The 18,068-nt window shown below is 43.0% G+C and overlaps 2 protein-coding genes across 3 annotated transcripts; both read left to right on the top strand.

The window, feature by feature from the left end:
* The first annotated feature begins 703 nt into the window (after positions 1-703).
* Positions 704-17,968, top strand: LOC130030578 (uncharacterized). Its single transcript, XM_056121909.1, has 3 exons — positions 704-830; positions 989-1,090; positions 17,665-17,968. Exon 3 carries the CDS (start codon positions 17,706-17,708, stop codon positions 17,856-17,858), a length of 153 nt encoding a protein of 50 aa, XP_055977884.1. The 5' UTR covers positions 704-830; positions 989-1,090; positions 17,665-17,705; the 3' UTR covers positions 17,859-17,968.
* Positions 736-11,398, top strand: LOC130030577 (uncharacterized). Of its 2 annotated transcripts, none has more exons than XM_056121908.1 (2): positions 736-830; positions 11,176-11,398. In XM_056121908.1, the coding sequence occupies exon 2, from the start codon at positions 11,197-11,199 to the stop codon at positions 11,386-11,388; it is 192 nt and encodes a 63-aa protein (XP_055977883.1). In that variant the 5' UTR covers positions 736-830; positions 11,176-11,196; the 3' UTR covers positions 11,389-11,398. The 2 variants fall into 2 exon arrangements, with proteins under 2 accessions (XP_055977883.1, XP_055977882.1); XM_056121907.1 differs by lacking the exon at positions 736-830 and adding an exon at positions 983-1,090.
* Positions 17,969-18,068: the final 100 nt, after the last annotated feature.

The following is an 18,068-nucleotide window of genomic DNA, read 5'->3' as shown; positions in this document are numbered from 1 at the left end:
GACATGATTGACAGGGAGCGAATCACGGCTTTCCACACTACTGTGGTTTTCAAAAGGAAAAATAGAACATAGCCTTTGCGTACTGCTCGACAACGGGAAATGATGGCACAAGCCTAAAAAGCGTTTTCGATGAGGAAAACTATCGCAAAGACATTAATAGGCGATCTTTCACAACGCCCGATGAACTTTCAAACGAACCCTATTTAAATGTAACTTCCCCCGTAAATCTAGCACAAAGTTAAAGTTTAGTCGCTCAACTGGGACGCTAATGTGGAAACTTAGGAAGATTTAAGACTAGGATCAACCAAGAGCGCAGTAATGTGCAAGGGAGGGAGGAGTTGAGCGGACCCCCACCCCCCATCCTTTTGCCACTGCGCATGTCCTCTTTCCGGCTCCGAATTGGCGGGGAAGCGGGGACGCAGAGAGGAAACTGAACTTTTCCGGGTTTTTCAGGCAACCGGAAAAGAAGGCGGGGAATTGGTAGTGACAGTCAGACTATGGCGCATCTCGATTGGCTGATCTTTAGGCCCCGCCCAGATGAGTGTTTCACCTCCCCTCGAGAACTGTGGCTTAGGCGGGCGCTCAGGCCCCTCTAAGCATCCCATTGGCTCGGCTCCCCGACTGGCTGAGAGGAAAGCGGATAAGCTCCGCCCTCTCCCTCTTCCCGTAGCGGCTGGAAAACCCGGACTGGCGTTCGGCGGGAGCCGCGCATGCTCCCTCCCCTCGCGCCCAGCGCGCCGGCCCTCAGGACCCCAGCGACTCCCGCGTCACCTTAGCCTCCGGGACCGGCTCCTGGCGCCGCCACGCGAGCCTCAGTGGCTGCTGGGCAGGTAAGCGCGCCGGGCGGACGGAGAGAGGGGCCGGTTTCCCCCGCCACACACACACCGCCCTAAGAGGTCACCGGCGTCCTCCCTGAAGGATGTTTAGGGGCGGGGACGGAGCTGGGACCGGCTCCTCGGGAAGGTTCTGAGCGACCTTTATTTTTCAGGTTGTGTTCTTTCCTCCGCGGTGCCAGGGACCAAGCTCGGGGGCCTCCTCCGTGCGAGGCTGGCGCTCCGCCACGGAGCCGCTTCTCGTGACGTCGTTGGAGGTAAGCGGGGGAGAGGGGGTGCGGGGGGGGGGGACCTGGCTCACAGCACGGGGTCTGGGGTTTCGCGGGATCATGGAGCTGCACCGCCGAGAGCCACTTCCCAGCACAGGCCGAGGTGGCCCAGAACCGGAGAAGAATGTCGTAGGCTAGTGCGAAGTTGCTGGCGGAGGGGATCAGCCTGGCGAGGTATTGGAGACCGCCACGCAGACCATCGCGCTCGCCCCCCTGCCCGGCCACGGTAGGAAGGAGCTGGAAAGGTGCTGGAGGGCATCGGCGGTGCCACCTTCTAGCTGGAACCTTTGGCCCCACAGCCACGCCTCCCTCAGGGGTGGGGCCCCGTGGCATCTATCTTGGTTCCCCCCCACACACACGTGACCTCGGTGTGCTGGGACCCTCAGGCTCCAAAGGAGTCAGGATCTTTTTTGTTTTGGTGGAGTTTTGGGGGGTTTTTTTGGGGGGGCGGGGGTCACTCCTGGCTCTGCACTCAGGAGTTACTCCTGGAGGTGCTCAGGGGACCATATGGGATGCTGGGGGTCGAACCCAGGTCTGCCGCGTGCAGAGCAAAAGCCCTGTGCTATCGCTTATCGCTCCAGCCCCAGGTCAGGATCCTTTTGAGAAAGAGGAGATCTCCGGAGGTTACTTTCTCTCCCCAATAGGGGACCAGATCCAAATTCTGTGGCTATTAGACAAGGGGCTGCATTTTCGATCGCAGATTAACATGGTCAGTGGGTCTTTGTATGTTTGTGACACAGCCCAGTTTGCAGAGTGAGCAGTGACCCGTATGGCCCTGCTCCCTGACCACGTGTTGCTTTAGATCCTTCTGATAGGAGAAGCATGATGCACGTGATCAGACAGCTGGCGGGATGTTTCCAGGTTGACCTAGGATGGTTCCCAGGGAAGTAAACTTTGTGCACAGGCCTTTTATTGGTAACATGTGCAAAGTACCTAATTCATACAGGTTATCTTCATCACTGAAAGCATGTTATCTTTAATACAAATCCTAAGTGAAAACAGACTGGACTGTTATCCCCTACTCTTTCCACTAGTGTTTCTAATGTTTATAACTTTAAAAACTGGGAAATACTATAAAGTCTGATCCATATAATGTTTACAACATTTCGAGCTTATCTAAGAGATAGTGGTAAGGCAAAGAGGTGTTTGTTACCACTTATGATTTGTATTTTATTTGTATTATTCTATCTTTTGAGGGAGGGTCACACCCTGCATTGCTCAGGGCTTTATTTTTGGCTCTGCATTCAGGGATTGCTCCTGGCAGCTTTCAGGGGAGCACATCTCAGTCAGCCTCACACAAGGCAAGCAATCTACCTGCTGTACTCTCTCTCCACCCCACCCCCATTGTGGGTCTTGTCAGAAGAGAAAGGAAGTAGGATTGAACAAACTGAGCTGCAGTAAGTCCCAAGGAAACATTCATCTGCTAGTTGCACAGAAACTTTGGTGCAAGGTTGGCCCCTCAGAGTTGCTAGAGCTATAGGGATGGTGAGATGGCTCTGTGGGTGCATGCATGCTTTGCATGCTGAGTGCCCTAGGTTTCATCTGCTACATGATACTGTATGATCCCCTGGGGACCACCAGAATGACCCTCACACCCCAGCACAAAACCAGAGTAACCAAATAAACAGTTCTTAGGGCTTCATACCCCCAACTGTGACCAGTCATGAGAAGGAAGAGGGCCCACTTCAAAGACAGATCAGTCCTGGGAGGAAGCAAACAACTCATAATGGTCTCATTTCTCCCAGGAGCTGGAGAGAGAGTTTTGAATTCATCACAGCGGGCAGAGTAGCACAACAGAGCCCAGGATGCAGCTTAGTGGCAGACTACCTGCCTCACATTTCTGAGCCAGCTGGATTCCCACTGCAGAACAAATGATGACACAACGCAATGCACCACTAAAGATTTAGTTTGGAAGGTGAAAGTTAGGTTAAGAGAAAATATTAATAGTGGAGTGGGTGAAAGGGGCACAAAGTGGATTGGACACTCAGAAAAGGGCTTTCTGAGAGACCAGAGCAATAATACAGCAGGGTGCTTGCCTTGCAGGTGGCTGATTCACGTTCAACTCCATGCATCTCACATGGTCCCCCCATGTGCCCCCAGGAATAAGCCCTGGGCATTGATAGGTGTGGCCCCAAGACCAAAAAGAAAAAAAAAGCCCTCTAAATAGCTGATATATGAATCAAGACTGGAAGAATGCATAATCTGTGTAAAATAAAAGGAGTCTCACTGTTCACTGCTGGCAGTGCACTGAGAATACAATAGAAAAAACAAATCATTACTATCTTACAGCAAAGCAGTTACTGCCTTGGGGGTGATGGGCCACACCTGTGGGTGCTTAGGGGCCATGCCTGGCAGTACTCAATATCCTGAGTGGTAATGCCATGACAGGGATCAAACCAGGGTCAGCCACATACAAAGCAAATGCCAGTTTTTTTTTTCTTTTTTTAAATAGTGACTTCACTGTCACTTGTCCTCCCGTTGTTCATCGATTTGCTCGAGCAGGACCAATAACATTGTGAGACTTGTTACTGTGTTTGGCATATGGAATACATCATGGGTAACTTGCCAGGCTTTGTCGCACGGGCAAGATACTCTCAGTAGCTTGCCGGGCTCTCCAAGAGGGGTGGAAGAATCGAACTCAGCTGGGTCAGACACGTGCAAGGCAAACACCCTACCTGCTGTGCTGTAGCTAAAAATCCAGTCAGCTTAGTAAAGATTTGTAACCCATGCGGTATTTTCTTAATTTCTACAGCATTTAATATTTCATTTGCATTATGCCTTTCTATATTAAAGCAGATCTTCTCTGTGAGGATAGGTCTATCACTTCATCATTCTGGTACTGCTCTCTGTCCTTCCCACAATAGTCTTGTAGCATCCAGTAGATAATAAGTCCAGCATTTGGATAAAATTAATTTTACACTTGAAGTTAGATCAATCCTAAATGATGTGAACGTTATAAATATAACTATGTGGATCAAACTTCACAATAGTTCCCAGTTTTTTTAGTTATAACCAAGTATTACTGGAAATATTAGGTGATAATATACAGTTGCTGGGACAAACAGGTGTTTGTTTTCACTATGATTTGGATTAAAAATAATTTTTTTTTAATTAGTGAAACACCATGAGGTACAGCTGTAGACTTGCAAATTTTTGTGCTTGGGTTTCAGTTATACAATGATCAAATACCATCCCTACACCAGTGCCCATTCTCCACCACCAATGATCCCAGTGTCCCTCCCACCCCCACCCCACCCTGCCTCTGTGGCAGGGCATTCCCTTTAAAAATAAAATGTTTCTGTTGGTGAAAATAATTTGTTTGAGTTGAATACCTTCCACACACTATGTTCTATGTGTAAGCAATAAACACATAGATGGTATATAGTGACCTTCATAACATTGGCCCTTGATTTTGATGATGAAATCAGGGCAAGATCATTGGCAAATCACTAATTTGTAGTGGAGGTTAGAATTTTACCCCCATCATTATTGTTTTGTCCTTGCTCATACACGACCATCATTTCTTAGAATGCTCTTCCAAGTATCATCACACGCCAGGGCTCGTGTTTATTCATCTAGCAACTTTTTAACTCTGTTAACTGCTTCCAAAGAAATATGAAACTTTGCTGGTTTGCTTAGTCCTTACATTTCTGATTTCCTTCACAGTTAACTTTCTTGGCTCTCACTTTAGGAACTCAACTACTTCTTTATTACCACCCCAAATCTAAGTACAGATCTATCCTACTCTAGTCAAAATAGCCCCCCCCAAATCTCAACATTTTTCTTGAAAATATGGGGGTTCGTATTCCCGTATAGACTGATATTAGAGGGATGAGCAGATCCCCTTTATAGGGGTCATTTCTCTTAGTCTCAAAGCTGTAATTCGCTCCTGTTCATGCTGCACTTGTAGATTGACTCCACTTTTGGAATAATGAAAATAATGAGAGTTTACAACCATTAAAGCTAGGTACTGTCCAGATTATACTGCCATGTGAGAGGGAAGTTATTCTTTCACAGTGACTCATCCAAGGTCACCGGGCACTTGAGAAGTGGGAAGGTAGGGATTGAAAACCCAGGCCGTAAGATTCCACAGCTTCATCACTGAAGTTCTTAGGAAAGTGAGTTGCTGGGTCTTACCCTCTGTTTTTGCAAAGCATGCAAGGCATATTCTCTGACCAGGAGCTTCTCTACCTCTTTCTGACCTTGGTCTTTCCTGAGGTTCCCAGTCCTACCAGTTTGATGCCCCAGTCTCATTTAAAATATCCTGTGTGCCATGTGACCCCAGGTTGAAAATGCTGCTCTAGCCCTTAGAGCTATCTCTCCAGCCCCTGTGCTTTAACATTCTGTAGATAGGCAGAAATTGCATTGTGGAGTGCTTTTTATGTAATACTAAGATACTTAGATTTTACCGAGTTTAAAATTTTAACTTCGAGGAGGTGAAGAGATAGTAGGGGGTATAGTGGGACAATCCCAAACTGATACCCAGCACCACACATCTCTGGTTTCCCAAGCACCTCCTGGTGTGGCCAAAAGCACAAACGAAAATTTTAACTTAGAAGTCAAACAGGCTTCTGAGAAGAGCAGAAACAGATTTGTTTCTGCTGCTGATTGCAAGACAGCTATTTGGAATCTGGAGAATGGATTGGTGGAGTGAAGTTGGAGCCGTGCTTCTCAGGCTTTAGCTGTAAAGAGTTAAAGCCCAGATTCCTAGACCCCCACCCTAGAGTTTCTGATCCAGTAGATCAGGAGCTACCCGAGAAGTGTCATTTCTGCTAAATTCCTGTGTGATGCTTATGCTGCTGTTGAGGGGACCACACATTGAGAACCTCTTTTCTAGAAGGAGGGTGGTCTTATGAGGGAATAAGAATCTGAACTGTGGCTATGAAACTGGTTTTAAAGAAAATGTGTCAAGTGGCAGGAGTAGAGACTGAGGGTCTGCTTTGATAAGGAGTGATAAGAAAGGGGGCAGAGTCCATGCTTTTTATTTCTGAATTGAATGTCTTGATAAATAATGCTTTTTTTAGGGCTAGAGAGATACCTTAGGGTGTTCAGATCCCTAGCTAGTCCCATATAGGTCTGTCAGCACCATCAGGGATTATTCCTGAGCACAAAGCCAGGAATAATCGCTGAGAACTGCCAAGTGTCCCAATTTCCACTCCACCTACCTCCCCCCGCCCCAGTCTTTTTATTTTATTTTCTGGTTTGGGGGGCCGCACTCAGTTACTCAGTGGTTATTCCTAGCAGTGCACTCAGGAATTACTCCTGGGGACCATATGGGCTTCCAGGGATCATACTGAAGACCAGCTGCGTGCAAAGAAGCACCCTACTAGCTGTACTACCTCTCTGCCTCCCCCTTCCCACCCCTAGTACTTTTTAATAAAATCAAAATATAGTACCGGTAGAAGAGCAGTTTGGAGAAAAGAGAAAGATTATTTTTCATATAAGGTGGTTTTATACCATTCTGTGAACAGCTAGAACAAGTGAACAGTAGCTTTTACATACACGGGTGGGTCTCACCTGAGGGGCTGTGTGGCAGTCGTTGGTGGCTGTGGCCTTACACAAGTTTTCATTCCAAAAGAGAACACCTAGGAAACTTCGCTGGGAGAAAATAACCAAGTACAGATCTGCAGAGGGTGAGTTGGTGCACGGAAACCAAGGAGCCTTAGAGATGACTGAGAAGAAAAATGCCTAGTCGTTTAAGTTTCAAGAACATCAAGATGCATCAGCGATGAAATAAGTGGTGAGATTAATGATTTTTATAGGGCAGAGCAGTTTTACCATGGAGAATGGAAAGAAAACTGATTATTACTTGGGTCTAAAAGTCAAAAGTGGCCAATGATCCTAGAAAAAGATACATTTGAAAGGAAACAGACTATGCCGTGGCTGAAAGTGATCAATAAAGAATAGTTGCTTTTAGTGTTCCTCAGAGGAGAAAAATGGCCAGATAGTGTGGATGAGGACGATCTAGTAACCTATGGGGTGGGAGAACTAGAACCCCAAACAAAGTAAAGTAGAACGTAGTAGGACAGTCAGGAGTCCCAGGTCTGTCTTAGTTTTAATCTCTTCACTAGTCCCAGGTCTTTTGAGATGGTAAGAGAAGGTTAAGACAGATGCAAAGGTGAAGAGGTTTCTGTCCATGTACTCTGTACACAAAGTTTTATGAACTGTCTCCACTGGAGCTTTCTATGTAGGTAGGTGTCTGTTGCCAGCGTGTTGACGCTTTTGGTGTTCTTTCATATTCTTATCACAGCCTCTGGTCTTTTGGAGCGTCTCTCTGGGGTTCTGGCCATCTGGCTGCCTTCCTTTCTACCACTTTCTGGGTTTCTAGCATTTGTGCTTTTAGGCTGGCACCTGGTAGTTTCTTTTAATGCACATTGCCTGGTCACTTTTGTCTACCTGCCTGCCTGCCTACAACAATAGAAATTCTTTTTCTCTTCATCTCTTTCAGAGTTGACCTCAGCACAGAAAGTTACTGCTGTAGCTAGAAGAGCCCAGCAACTGCCTTTTTACTCTATAATCTCACCTGAATGGGGATAAATCCATTCCCACCCTACCCCCTACTACCTCACTGGCTTCAGGGTCAAATGGGAGCCAACTATGAAAATACTAAATGCTGAGGAGCAATAGACCAGGGGTAGGGCACTTGCCTTGCTTGCGGGCCGTCGACCTGGCTTCAATCCCCAGAACTCTATAAGGTCCCCCAGCCCCACCAGGAGTGATCCCAGAGCTCAGAGCCATAGGTAAACCTTGAGCACCACTGGGTATGGTCTCAAAACAACCAGCAACAACAAAAAAACCCAAAAACAGTAGAAGGGTGGGTAAATTTTCTGGGAACTTTATAAACTTAAGACCTTTAAAACCCCTATTGTATTTATAATAAGCCTCAACCTGCCTGTAAACTGAATTTCTCTTCCTCATTAACTGCTAAGCAGTCGGTTCATTTTATACTGCCAACAATTAGTAATTCTCACATAAAGTTTTTTTCAATGAATTGTTTGTTTATAACACAGTGAATTCACAGTAGCTGGAGTAGGGTAACAGGGATCATAAAGTATCTCCACATACTTTGCTTGCACCCTTGTATCCCACCTGGCACTGCTCCCTAGGCTCAGCAACCAGCAACTGGATGCCAATCAAGTTCACCTTAAGTGGGAAAAGGTCAGGGCTTACTCCTGACCCTGTGCTCCAGGGCTTACATGGAGTCTCAGCTTTTAATCTTGGGTCAGCTTCTGCATGCAAGGAAAACACTTTTTTTTTTTTTTTTTTTTTTTTTGCTTTTGGGGACACAACCGGGGCTTACTCCTACCTCTGCCTTCAGAAACTACTCCTGGTGATACTCTGGGGAACACATGGATGCCAGGAGATCCAGCCTAGGTCTGCCACATGCAAGGCAAACACCCTACCCGCTGTACTGTCACTCAGGCCTTCAAGGGAAACACTTTAACCCCTGGACTCTCCTGCCCTCTTAGCCCTTTTTAATGTATAAACCAAAAAATGCCAGGATATTAACTGCTACATTAAAAACTGAGGACCAAAAAAAAAAAAAGAACTGTTTAAGTATTCACTATATCACTGTCATCCTGTTTGGGTGCCAGTAATGTCTCCATTCACCCTAGCCCTGAGATTTTAGCAGCCTCTACTTACTCATCTTTCCCAACAATGCCGTATTGGAGTATTACTAATTGGAATTCAAAGAGGAAAAATTCACCAAAACTTAAAGCTAACATTGTCCTTTTGAAAGAAAGGACATTTTACAATTCCATTAAACTGAATAGCACAGTCAGAGAGGTAGGTTAATTAATTGTTTTACATTGTGTAATATTCTATGATTAAATCACATCTAGTGGAATTTTTTCTTTTTAGTCACTATTTTTCTAATACTTTAAGCAGTCAAGGATATCTTACATTCTGTGCAAAGGACCAGCAGATGGCGCCCAGCAAGCCCAGTAAGCCAAATGAGAACTTTTTACAGTGTCTATCCTGCAGATACGTTGCTATAAGCCTAATATAATAGGGTTATAATTCATTGGACTTAATGGAATGCTAAATAGAAAGAGCCGGTAACTAAAGGCAGGATGTGTTGGGTTTCTAGGAATGTTCCCCCTTCATTTTACAAATGATCTATCGCCAAGAAAGTGTAGCAAACTCTTACATTTTGAGATCTTTCTGGTAGAATTGAAAGAGATGTTGATCTTTTGTTTGCTTTGGCAGGGGTATCACCAGGAGTAGTGTCAGCAGTATAGTCTGCAAGTCAGGTACTATACTGCTGAGGTATCTGTGGACTCCATGGCGTATATATTTTTATATACACCTTGTGCCATGGACTGAACCAGAATTAGCTGCATGCAAGCCTCTGTAGTACATCTTTTAAACTATTCGTTCAAGGTAATTTGTTGGCAAAAGTGCCAGTGTCAGTCGTTGCTTTGCCTCTGTCCCTCTTTCCCACTAAGCTGTAACCTTACTAGTATTCTTGCAATTCCCTTCCATATCACTCACTGCCACCCCAAAGTTACTGTGTTGAATGGTCAAATGTCAATTATTCAAAACCGTTTGCATGATGGGCTTCATAATGAAAGTTAATCGTGATAGTTATTTTGAATGACTCTAAAGATAGAACTTAAATATGTTAATGAAAAAGTGTGGCTTACAAAGATTGATTGTGTGTGTGTGTGTGTGTGTGTGTGTGTGTGTGTGTGTGTGTGTGTGTGTACGATACCAGAGCACTGGAGCAAAGGAAAAAGCTATAAAATACTTTCAGTTACAGAAAAGGCCATATTTTCCTTTCTAGGTAGTTGTTTAATAGCAAAACCTTTATAGTATATGAATTTGTATCTTAGGAAGAAATGTTTATGATGCTAGGAATAATACATATACATAGGGATAACTCTTCAAGATTTATTATATATGTATATGCAGAACATAAATAGCAGGATTATATTTTATTCTGACTCACAAGGGAAGACAAAATTTCTGATCAGACATTTTTCTAATGGATTTATACAAAATTCATGAGGCAATTTCATGATACTGAACATGAATGCAGTTAAAAGTAATTCTTAGTATATATCTTAAATAATGGAGCAGTTTCTAGTCAACTTTTATGCTCAGATGGGAACTTAGAAAGTTTAATCACTGATAGGATCACAGATCTTAATGTAATTCACTAAAATCTAATGAGCATTCCTTAAATTAAAATGTATAATGAGTCTTTATAAGTTGTCCAGACTTGATTTCCCAAACCTATAGGTTTCCTGGGTCTCACCAACAATCTCTAATTCAAAGACAAGGGTAAAAGTTTATTTTTACTCTTAACTAGGTTTGTAACTCCCGGCAAATTAGTACAATTTTTCCATGTAATCCAGATTGACAGTAAATCCTATAGGGTAGAGTTACTTGATATACAATTTAAAATGTGGGGCTGGATTGATAGCACAGCGGGTAGGGCGTTTGCCTTGCACGCAGCCAACCCAGGTTCGATTCTCAGCATCCCATATGGTCCCCCGAGCACCGCCAGGAGTAATTCCTGAGTGCATGAGCCAGGAGTAACCCCTATGCATTGCCAGGTGTGACCCAAAAAGGAAAAAAAAAAAGCGATGGCTCAGTACATAAAAGTGAAAACAGCCTTAATTTATGAAGCAAAAATTGTTTTTGCTATAATTGAAACCCATGCATGAAATCTCAGGATCTAAATCTTACTGCTCAATTTAAGAATTACTATTTGAGGGTAAGAGATAACGCTTCATGGACTGAGTACATGGATTGACACAAGAGGCCCAGGTTTTGTCTTTGCTACCACATGGTCCCCAAGAATTAATAGTTATGGCCTCAAAGCAAAAGCAGAAGTATTGCCATTTTATTCTTCTGTTAAAAATATTAAGTAAATGTAATTTCTTTACTGGTTCAAAGAAAGTAGATTTTAACTTACATGTAAAGAAAGTGATGTCCATGCATGATGTTTCCAAAGATTTGTAAAGCTTTCCCAGCAAGTAATATTAATATTTTTATCATTGTTGGTTGAGAGCCCAGCACTGCTTCGTAAATTTCCTAATCACTAATTGCCAACCTTTCCCTAGGTTCTCTGATGCGGAAGTACTATGAGCTTTCAGAAGTTCTGGAGAGAGTACAAAGTTCTTATTGTTATGGTGCCTTTAATTGGCTTCATACACGTGGGTTGGCACCGAATTAGAAGCAGCCCTGTTTTCCAAGTACCTAGTAAGGACAGCGTTCCTGAGGCAGACAGTCTGACCCTTTCCAGTCCTCCAAAGAGCCACATCCAAGGAAAATAGCAAACATTGGGTAAGTTTGATTCTGACTGACAAAATGGTATATAGTCTGACCTTGGGAAATGTGATCTTTTAGCATAGGATTATGTCAAGAAAATCTTAATTTGGTAAGGTACCTAATATTTTCACTATAACCCATAGGCAAAGCATTTTTTACAGCTGCTTCTAGAAAAGTTTGCTGTGCAGAGACTTTGACATCTGCTTAGCAGAATCATTTGGATGAGGGAAAAAAAAGGGACACTCGGTCTGTGTTATTTGTCCTTTCCTTTTTGCATGCAAGTTTAGGAGAATTGAGTTGTATCCAAAGGAAAATTTGTCTCCTTACCATAAATTCATTCCAAATAATAATAATCTAATTTACAAAGTTTCTTTACTGCTTTTCAAAACAAACTAATCATATTCTTCTTTGCTTTTGAAAGTCACTGAAATAAAAGTATGTAGTTAAGTAATTCATGTTTGTAGTCACTTATTAATCATTTCAAAATCCTAAAAGTTCAAAGTCCCAAACATTTTCTTATAATGCTTTTGGTAAAAGAAGTTGATCTAAACTGAGTTGGGACAATTTGCCATCTTTATCTCACTCAGGATTTAGTTTTCTGGCAAAAATAATGTGTTTGACTATGACTATTAACACTGTATTATGGTTGTATTGATTATAGGTATTATGAAACGTTTTGTTAAATTTTTATGTTTCCTTTGGTTTCTGGACCATACACAGCAGTGCTTTGGGCTCATATGTGGTACCATGGCTTTAACAAACGAGGTCAAACTTGTGCAAAGCAGGCACCTTACTCGCTGAGCCATCTCTCCAATTCAAGTACTGTATTATAAGTATGGGTGTTATGTCTAAAGTCCTAAAATCCAACTGATTCTGAATTAGGAAATTCATCTGGCAGGAGATAAGAAAACCAGTTCTGTAACTCTGGAGTGTGTGTTCGATAATAGAGTGGCACTCTTGCCGCATGCGTTCAGTGGCCATGAGTCACTTCCCGACCCCAGCCTGCCAGCAGATGCATGAAGGAGGGAACATGGCCACCAAGCTGCTTGGTGATCAGTTGCTGTTTATTCCCATCTCTGTCCTGCCGTTTATTTCATTCTCCCCGCACACCTATTCCAGGCTCACTGAAGGCCCCATCCCAGTCTCACACTGCTCCTCATTCACTTCACCTACACCCAGTAGGTGGTCACCCCACACCCAGTTTCCCTGCCTCAATCATCACGAAATACCCACAGGTCAGATAGCACAATCAACGTGCTAGGAGACCTGCTCAAGGGCAGAATTTCAGGGCTTGTTTCTCCTTTCCTTAGTCCATATACATTTAAAAGATCATCTTAAATTTAATTCTGAATAATCTTTTTAGTCATTTTGTATGGACACAGATATATTAAGCTTAAAGGGTGGCTCTCCCGGGGAAATCTTGCTCTCTCTGTGTGTGTGTGTGTGTGTGTGTGTGTGTGTGTGTGTGTGTGTCTGTCCCAGACTACAGTCCTGGGGCCAGATTAGTCCTTCCTAACCCCAGCAGGATCCTTGTCCAGTCACTTCTCTTTGGGTTATGACAGAATTTGTCCATGACCATGCTCTTATTATAAGCTTATGGTCCTTGGCCTGTCCCGTTTTGGTGCCAGGGTAGCTTACACCTTGTCATGGGTCATCTAGTCCCTTTGTCAGGACCCTGCTTTGGGGGTGCTAGGAACTGCAAGCAACTGAGGCTTAAATCTAGTAAAATACGACATGCTCAGGAGTAAATACTACTTGGAGTCAGTTCACTCTCAAGTTATAAAAGCATAGCATTAACTGTCTTCCTGTGTCTGTACAAAAAGAATATTGCTCTAGAGTAAACTGCAAAGGACATAAAGGAAAAAGAAAAGCAATATTTCATTTACAAATCCAAATCCAGAGATCTCTGAAGAATTTGACTTTACAAGTCACAGGTTCTGATTAGGGGGAATGAGTGATTAACAGATAGGGGAAGCAGAGCACAAAGGAGAAGTTAACCTAAGCTCCTTGGGGTGGAGGAGAAAGTACAAGCCCATGTTATCCTACACTGGAGAATTTTCTTTTTGACATTTTATTCGTAATTAAATGCTATCAGTTCTGATAAAATATCTATTAAAGGTTCTCCTCACAAAAAAAGAAATCATAGTAACATTTTCCTATTTGTAGAGGTCTGCAGTTAAGCTACATTATAATTTATGGCTATATTATCTCAAATAAAGATTGTTTTTAAATATTCTTAAAAGGGAGTGGAACAGCGTTGCAGGTGGCCAAACTGAGTTCAGTCCCCGGCACCCCATATAGTTCCCTCAGCCCAACCAGATGTGATCCTTGAGTGCAGAGCCAGGAGTAAGCCCTGAGGGTGACCCCCAGAGAAACAAAAAACTTAAAAGAGTATTCACAAAGAGAAGAATAAGTTGATTTTTATTTAGAATAGTAGACAGTTATTTAATATAAAAAAAAAAGCCAGGTAGTATGATAGAAATTTTGTTATCCTTTTTTGCCCTGCCTTTTTTCTTTTTAGATACTCATAAGTGTGTGTGTGGGTGTGTGTGTGTGCGCACACACACACTCGCTCACATATGTACACATGCGCGCACACATTCTGATCATGAATATATAGAGAAAAATGAGTATATTATCCAAAAATTCATAGAGTGGGTTCAGAATCGCATGGCAGTCTTTGAAAATAGCACTGTAGCACTGTTCTCCTGTTGTTCATCAGTTTGCTTGAGCTTGCCCAGTAACGTCTCCATAGTGAGACTTGTTACTGTTTTTGGCATATTGAATACATCATGGGTAGCTTGCTGGGCTCTCTGAGAGGGGCGGAGGAATTTAACCTGGGCCAACCAGGTTGGCTGCATGCAAGGCAAACACCTTACCCATTGTGCTAAGTTTTTGAGAATACAGTTCACAAATTTTTTGGATTTAAAAAAATTTTTTTAACTGTATTCCATCCGCAAATGAAATGTTGACCCTAATGTTATGTAGTTAATCTTTCAGTTAATTCTTTAATTCAGACAACTACGTGAACTAGATTAGCAGTTCTTTATCTGTTTCCAGAAGCAAACTTTTTTGTTTTGATCAAGATTCTGTGGTTTGGTGAACCATTGATGATTGTTTGTCATGCACCTAATTCCAATACCACATTCATTGCCAGTGTACCCACCTTCCTCCACCACTTCCCATTCAATACCCCTCCCTTCCAACCTCCCCTTCCCATCAACTCTTTTCTTTTTTTATCTTTTTGAGTAACACCAGACAATGTTCAAGTGTTGCTCCTGGTTCTGCACACAGGAATTACTCCTGGCAGTGCTATGGGATGCCAGGGATCAAACCCTGTGGCATGCAAGGCAAACACCCTACCCATTGTATTATTGCTCTCACCCCGCCTTGCCACCAACTAGTCTGGATCAGTTCTCTTGTTATGTTGCCTTTGTCCCTTTGTTGCTACCTTGCTGTCCCACATTTGAGAGTACATTCTGTATCTCTCCCTTTCTTTCTGACTGACTTCACTTAGCATAACGTGCCCTAGTTCATCAATGTTGTTGCAAATTGCATGATTTTGTTCTTTCTTAGAGCTGTGTAGTATTTCATTGTGTATATATAATCCAACTTCTTGATCTACTCATCCATATTTGGGCATTTGGATTGTTTCCATCGCTTGGTTATTCTAAGTGTGGCAGTAATCTTGAATGTGCATATATTCCTTCAAAATAATGTTTTTGTGTTTTATGAAAAGATGCCAAGAAGTGGTGTTGCTGGATTACCTGGTAGTTCTGTTCCTAATGTATGCTTTCCATAGAGGCCAAACTAGATTACATTCCACCTAACAGTGGGTGAGGGTTTCTTTCTCACCACGCCAACACTGGCTGTTCATGGATTGTATGTGTCATTCTCACTGGCGTGAGATGGTATGTCATTGTTCTGTTTTGTTATTTCCCTAATTATGAATGATGAGCAGTTTTTTATATGCCTATTGGCAGTCTATAGGTCTTTGGAAAAGGGTCTGTTTGTCTCCTCACCTGTTGGAGAATGGTTTGTTGAATTTTGTATTATTGAGTTTTGTGAGTGCTTTACAGATCTTGGATATCAACCCTTTATCTCATATTGTGTGCTATACTTTATCTCATTCAGGAGGGTAATTTTTTATTTTAACTTGAGTTTCTTTTACTGTGCAGAAGCTTTCTAATTTAATGTAGTCCCTTTGGGGAGGTGGGGTGGAGGTTTTGACTGGTTGGTTGGTTGGTTGGTTGGTTGGTTGGTTGGTTGGTTGGTTTTGTTGTCTTTGCCACGAGGGTCATTGAAAACCCAGGGGAGATTCTAAAATGTTATCTATTTAAGTTGCTCAAATCCTCTATTTTAAAATATAGTTAGAATTTGGTTGTAGTCACTTAAAGAAATTGGGGTGGTTGTGAGGACTGTTTAGAGAAAAGGTTGCTATAAGTCCTTTGTGAGGAACTGCGAAGCTCTCCAGGTTGCCAAGCCCTGAAGAAATGAAAGTCACTCACAGCAGGGTAGTGGAGTCAGTCTACAAGGGTGGGAGTATGTTCAAGGGGCCCCAGAAGGCCCCATCCTGTTTTAGGGAGGCTGGGCCAAATGGCATACCCATCTGCAGTGCTACCTCTGTTGGCTTCTCCGTGCCAGTTTCATCCAAGAGCTTGTGCCTGGACTGGGCCCAGGCATTCTGAAAACAAACCTGGGGTACCTATTCAGTGAGACTCTTTTTTTTTTTTTTTTTTTTTTGCTAAACCTACTTCCAGTACTTGGCAGTTGGATTCTGGTGAACAGCAAATCATTCGTTTCGTCTTCTGGCTGCCTGGATAGGGCTGATCCAGGTCTGTATGCTCTGTGGGCACCTCAGCATTAGGCTGCAGGTACATCTTCAGGCTGGGTCTCTCTGTGCTTCCTCCAGCTTCTATTGGTACTCTCACCCCAGCCTTCGTAGGGAAGCGGCAGCTGCTTGACACAGGCTCCATCCATAGCAAGTCCTCTGGGGTGCTGATGAGCCAGGCATGTTTATGGACTGGGCAGCATTAGAGTACTGGGGTGTTCTGTATACAACACATTGTACTGGTTTGTAACGATCAGTATAGATTGAACTTTAGTGAATCCCTACAGTACTGTTTTCATTTTGATTTCCTAATTATAAGGAGAAGTTGTTTTCAGGTGAGCTAAAGTTGTTTAAATGAACCAAACATAGCTTTTCTTGATCTTTGAGTTTTCATTTTGTTTTGGGGTCATACCCATCAGTGCTCAGGGATTATTTCCAACTTGAATCTCACCCAGGCCTCCAGCATGAAAAGCATATGTATCACTCCTCTATATCCTGGCTCCTCACACTTAATCTTAATGAAAGTGGTATATCATACAAAAGATCACATACTACAAGATTTTAGCGGTGTGTTCATTCAGAACTCACAGATACATTTAGGTTTGGGGACCACACCCAGTGTTGCTGATGGCTACTCCTGGCAGTGCTCAGGGATCCATGTAGTGCCAGGGATTGAACCCAGAATCTCACATGTAACATGTATGTTCCAGACCTTGGTGCTTTCTCCTGAGCCCCAAAAGTAGTACTTTGCTTATGAAGCTTTGTTGAAGAACAAAAAGATGAAGGTTTAATCTAATTGATAAATACTTTTCATTCTCTAGAGACTTATGCCACCTGGTTATTCAGTTTTCGTTTTTATTGTTTGTTTGGGGGCCACAGCTGGTGATTCTCAGGAATCATTCCTGATATAAGGGACACCGGGCCAGGGGTTGAGCCTGGGTCAGCTGTGTGCAATGCAAGAACCTTACCCACTGTCTCTCTGGTCTCTTGCTATTTGATTTTCTAAAGAGTAGAGGACTGGAGAGATAGTACAGCAGTTAGGGGTTTGTCTTGCATACAACTAACCTGGATTTGATAGCTCATTATCTCCTATGGTCCCCCAAGCCCATCAGGAGTGATGCCCTAGCAAAGAACTAGGAGTCAACCCTGAGCACTGCCTAGTGTTTTCCCCCTCCAAAACAAAAAATAAAAAGATCAGTGGCCAAAGAGTGGGTAGTGTTCTTGCCTTGTAATCCATCCAACTGGGTTGAAGCCCCAGCACCCCCACATGATTCCCCAAGCCCACCAGGAGTGATCCCTGAGTACAGAGCCAGGAGCAAGCCCTAAGCACTGCTGGGTAATGGCCCCAAAACAACGTGAAAGAAAGGGCTGATGAGTAAACCAGATTGCTAAACTGTAGACTATAAAATTTGCCATTATTTCTCTAAAAGGCTCTTTTTATTTCTTTTAGAAAGAAGTCACTTTGAATCTGTGCCTGGTACTGAAGAGGAGATGAAAAACCCCAGTTGGATTAGAAAGAATTGGCTCCTTGTAGCTGGGATTACTTTTGTAGGCGTCCACCTTGGAACATACGTTCTACAGAGAGCTGTAAAACATTCTGTAAAGTCTCAGTCCGAAGACAAGCAAAAGAGTATTGAAGAATGAAGTAAAATAAATATTTTAGAAACGTTAACATGTTGTTAAGTGATTACATTCTGAATAGCTTCATAAGCATAGATCTGTATTTTATGACCATGATGTTGCATATGCAGACTTTCATTCTTGATGAGTAAATTTGGGTTAATGTTAAAATCCACAGCCATGCAATCCATGGAATACAATGGTTAACAAAAATAAAAGCTATCTTCACAAATT

The sequence above is a fragment of the Sorex fumeus genome, unplaced genomic scaffold (genome assembly GCF_029834395.1).
Source record: "Sorex fumeus unplaced genomic scaffold, SorFum_2.1 ptg000044l, whole genome shotgun sequence".
NCBI lineage: Eukaryota > Metazoa > Chordata > Mammalia > Eulipotyphla > Soricidae > Sorex > Sorex fumeus.
This window is presented reverse-complemented; position numbering and strand designations above follow the sequence as displayed.

What these genes read in the sequence shown, in the direction of transcription:
- LOC130030578 (XM_056121909.1), top strand. Translation starts at nt 17,706, where the DNA reads ATGAAAAACCCCAGTTGGATTAGAAAGAATTGGCTCCTTGTAGCTGGG.
- LOC130030577 (XM_056121908.1), top strand. Translation starts at nt 11,197, where the DNA reads ATGAGCTTTCAGAAGTTCTGGAGAGAGTACAAAGTTCTTATTGTTATG.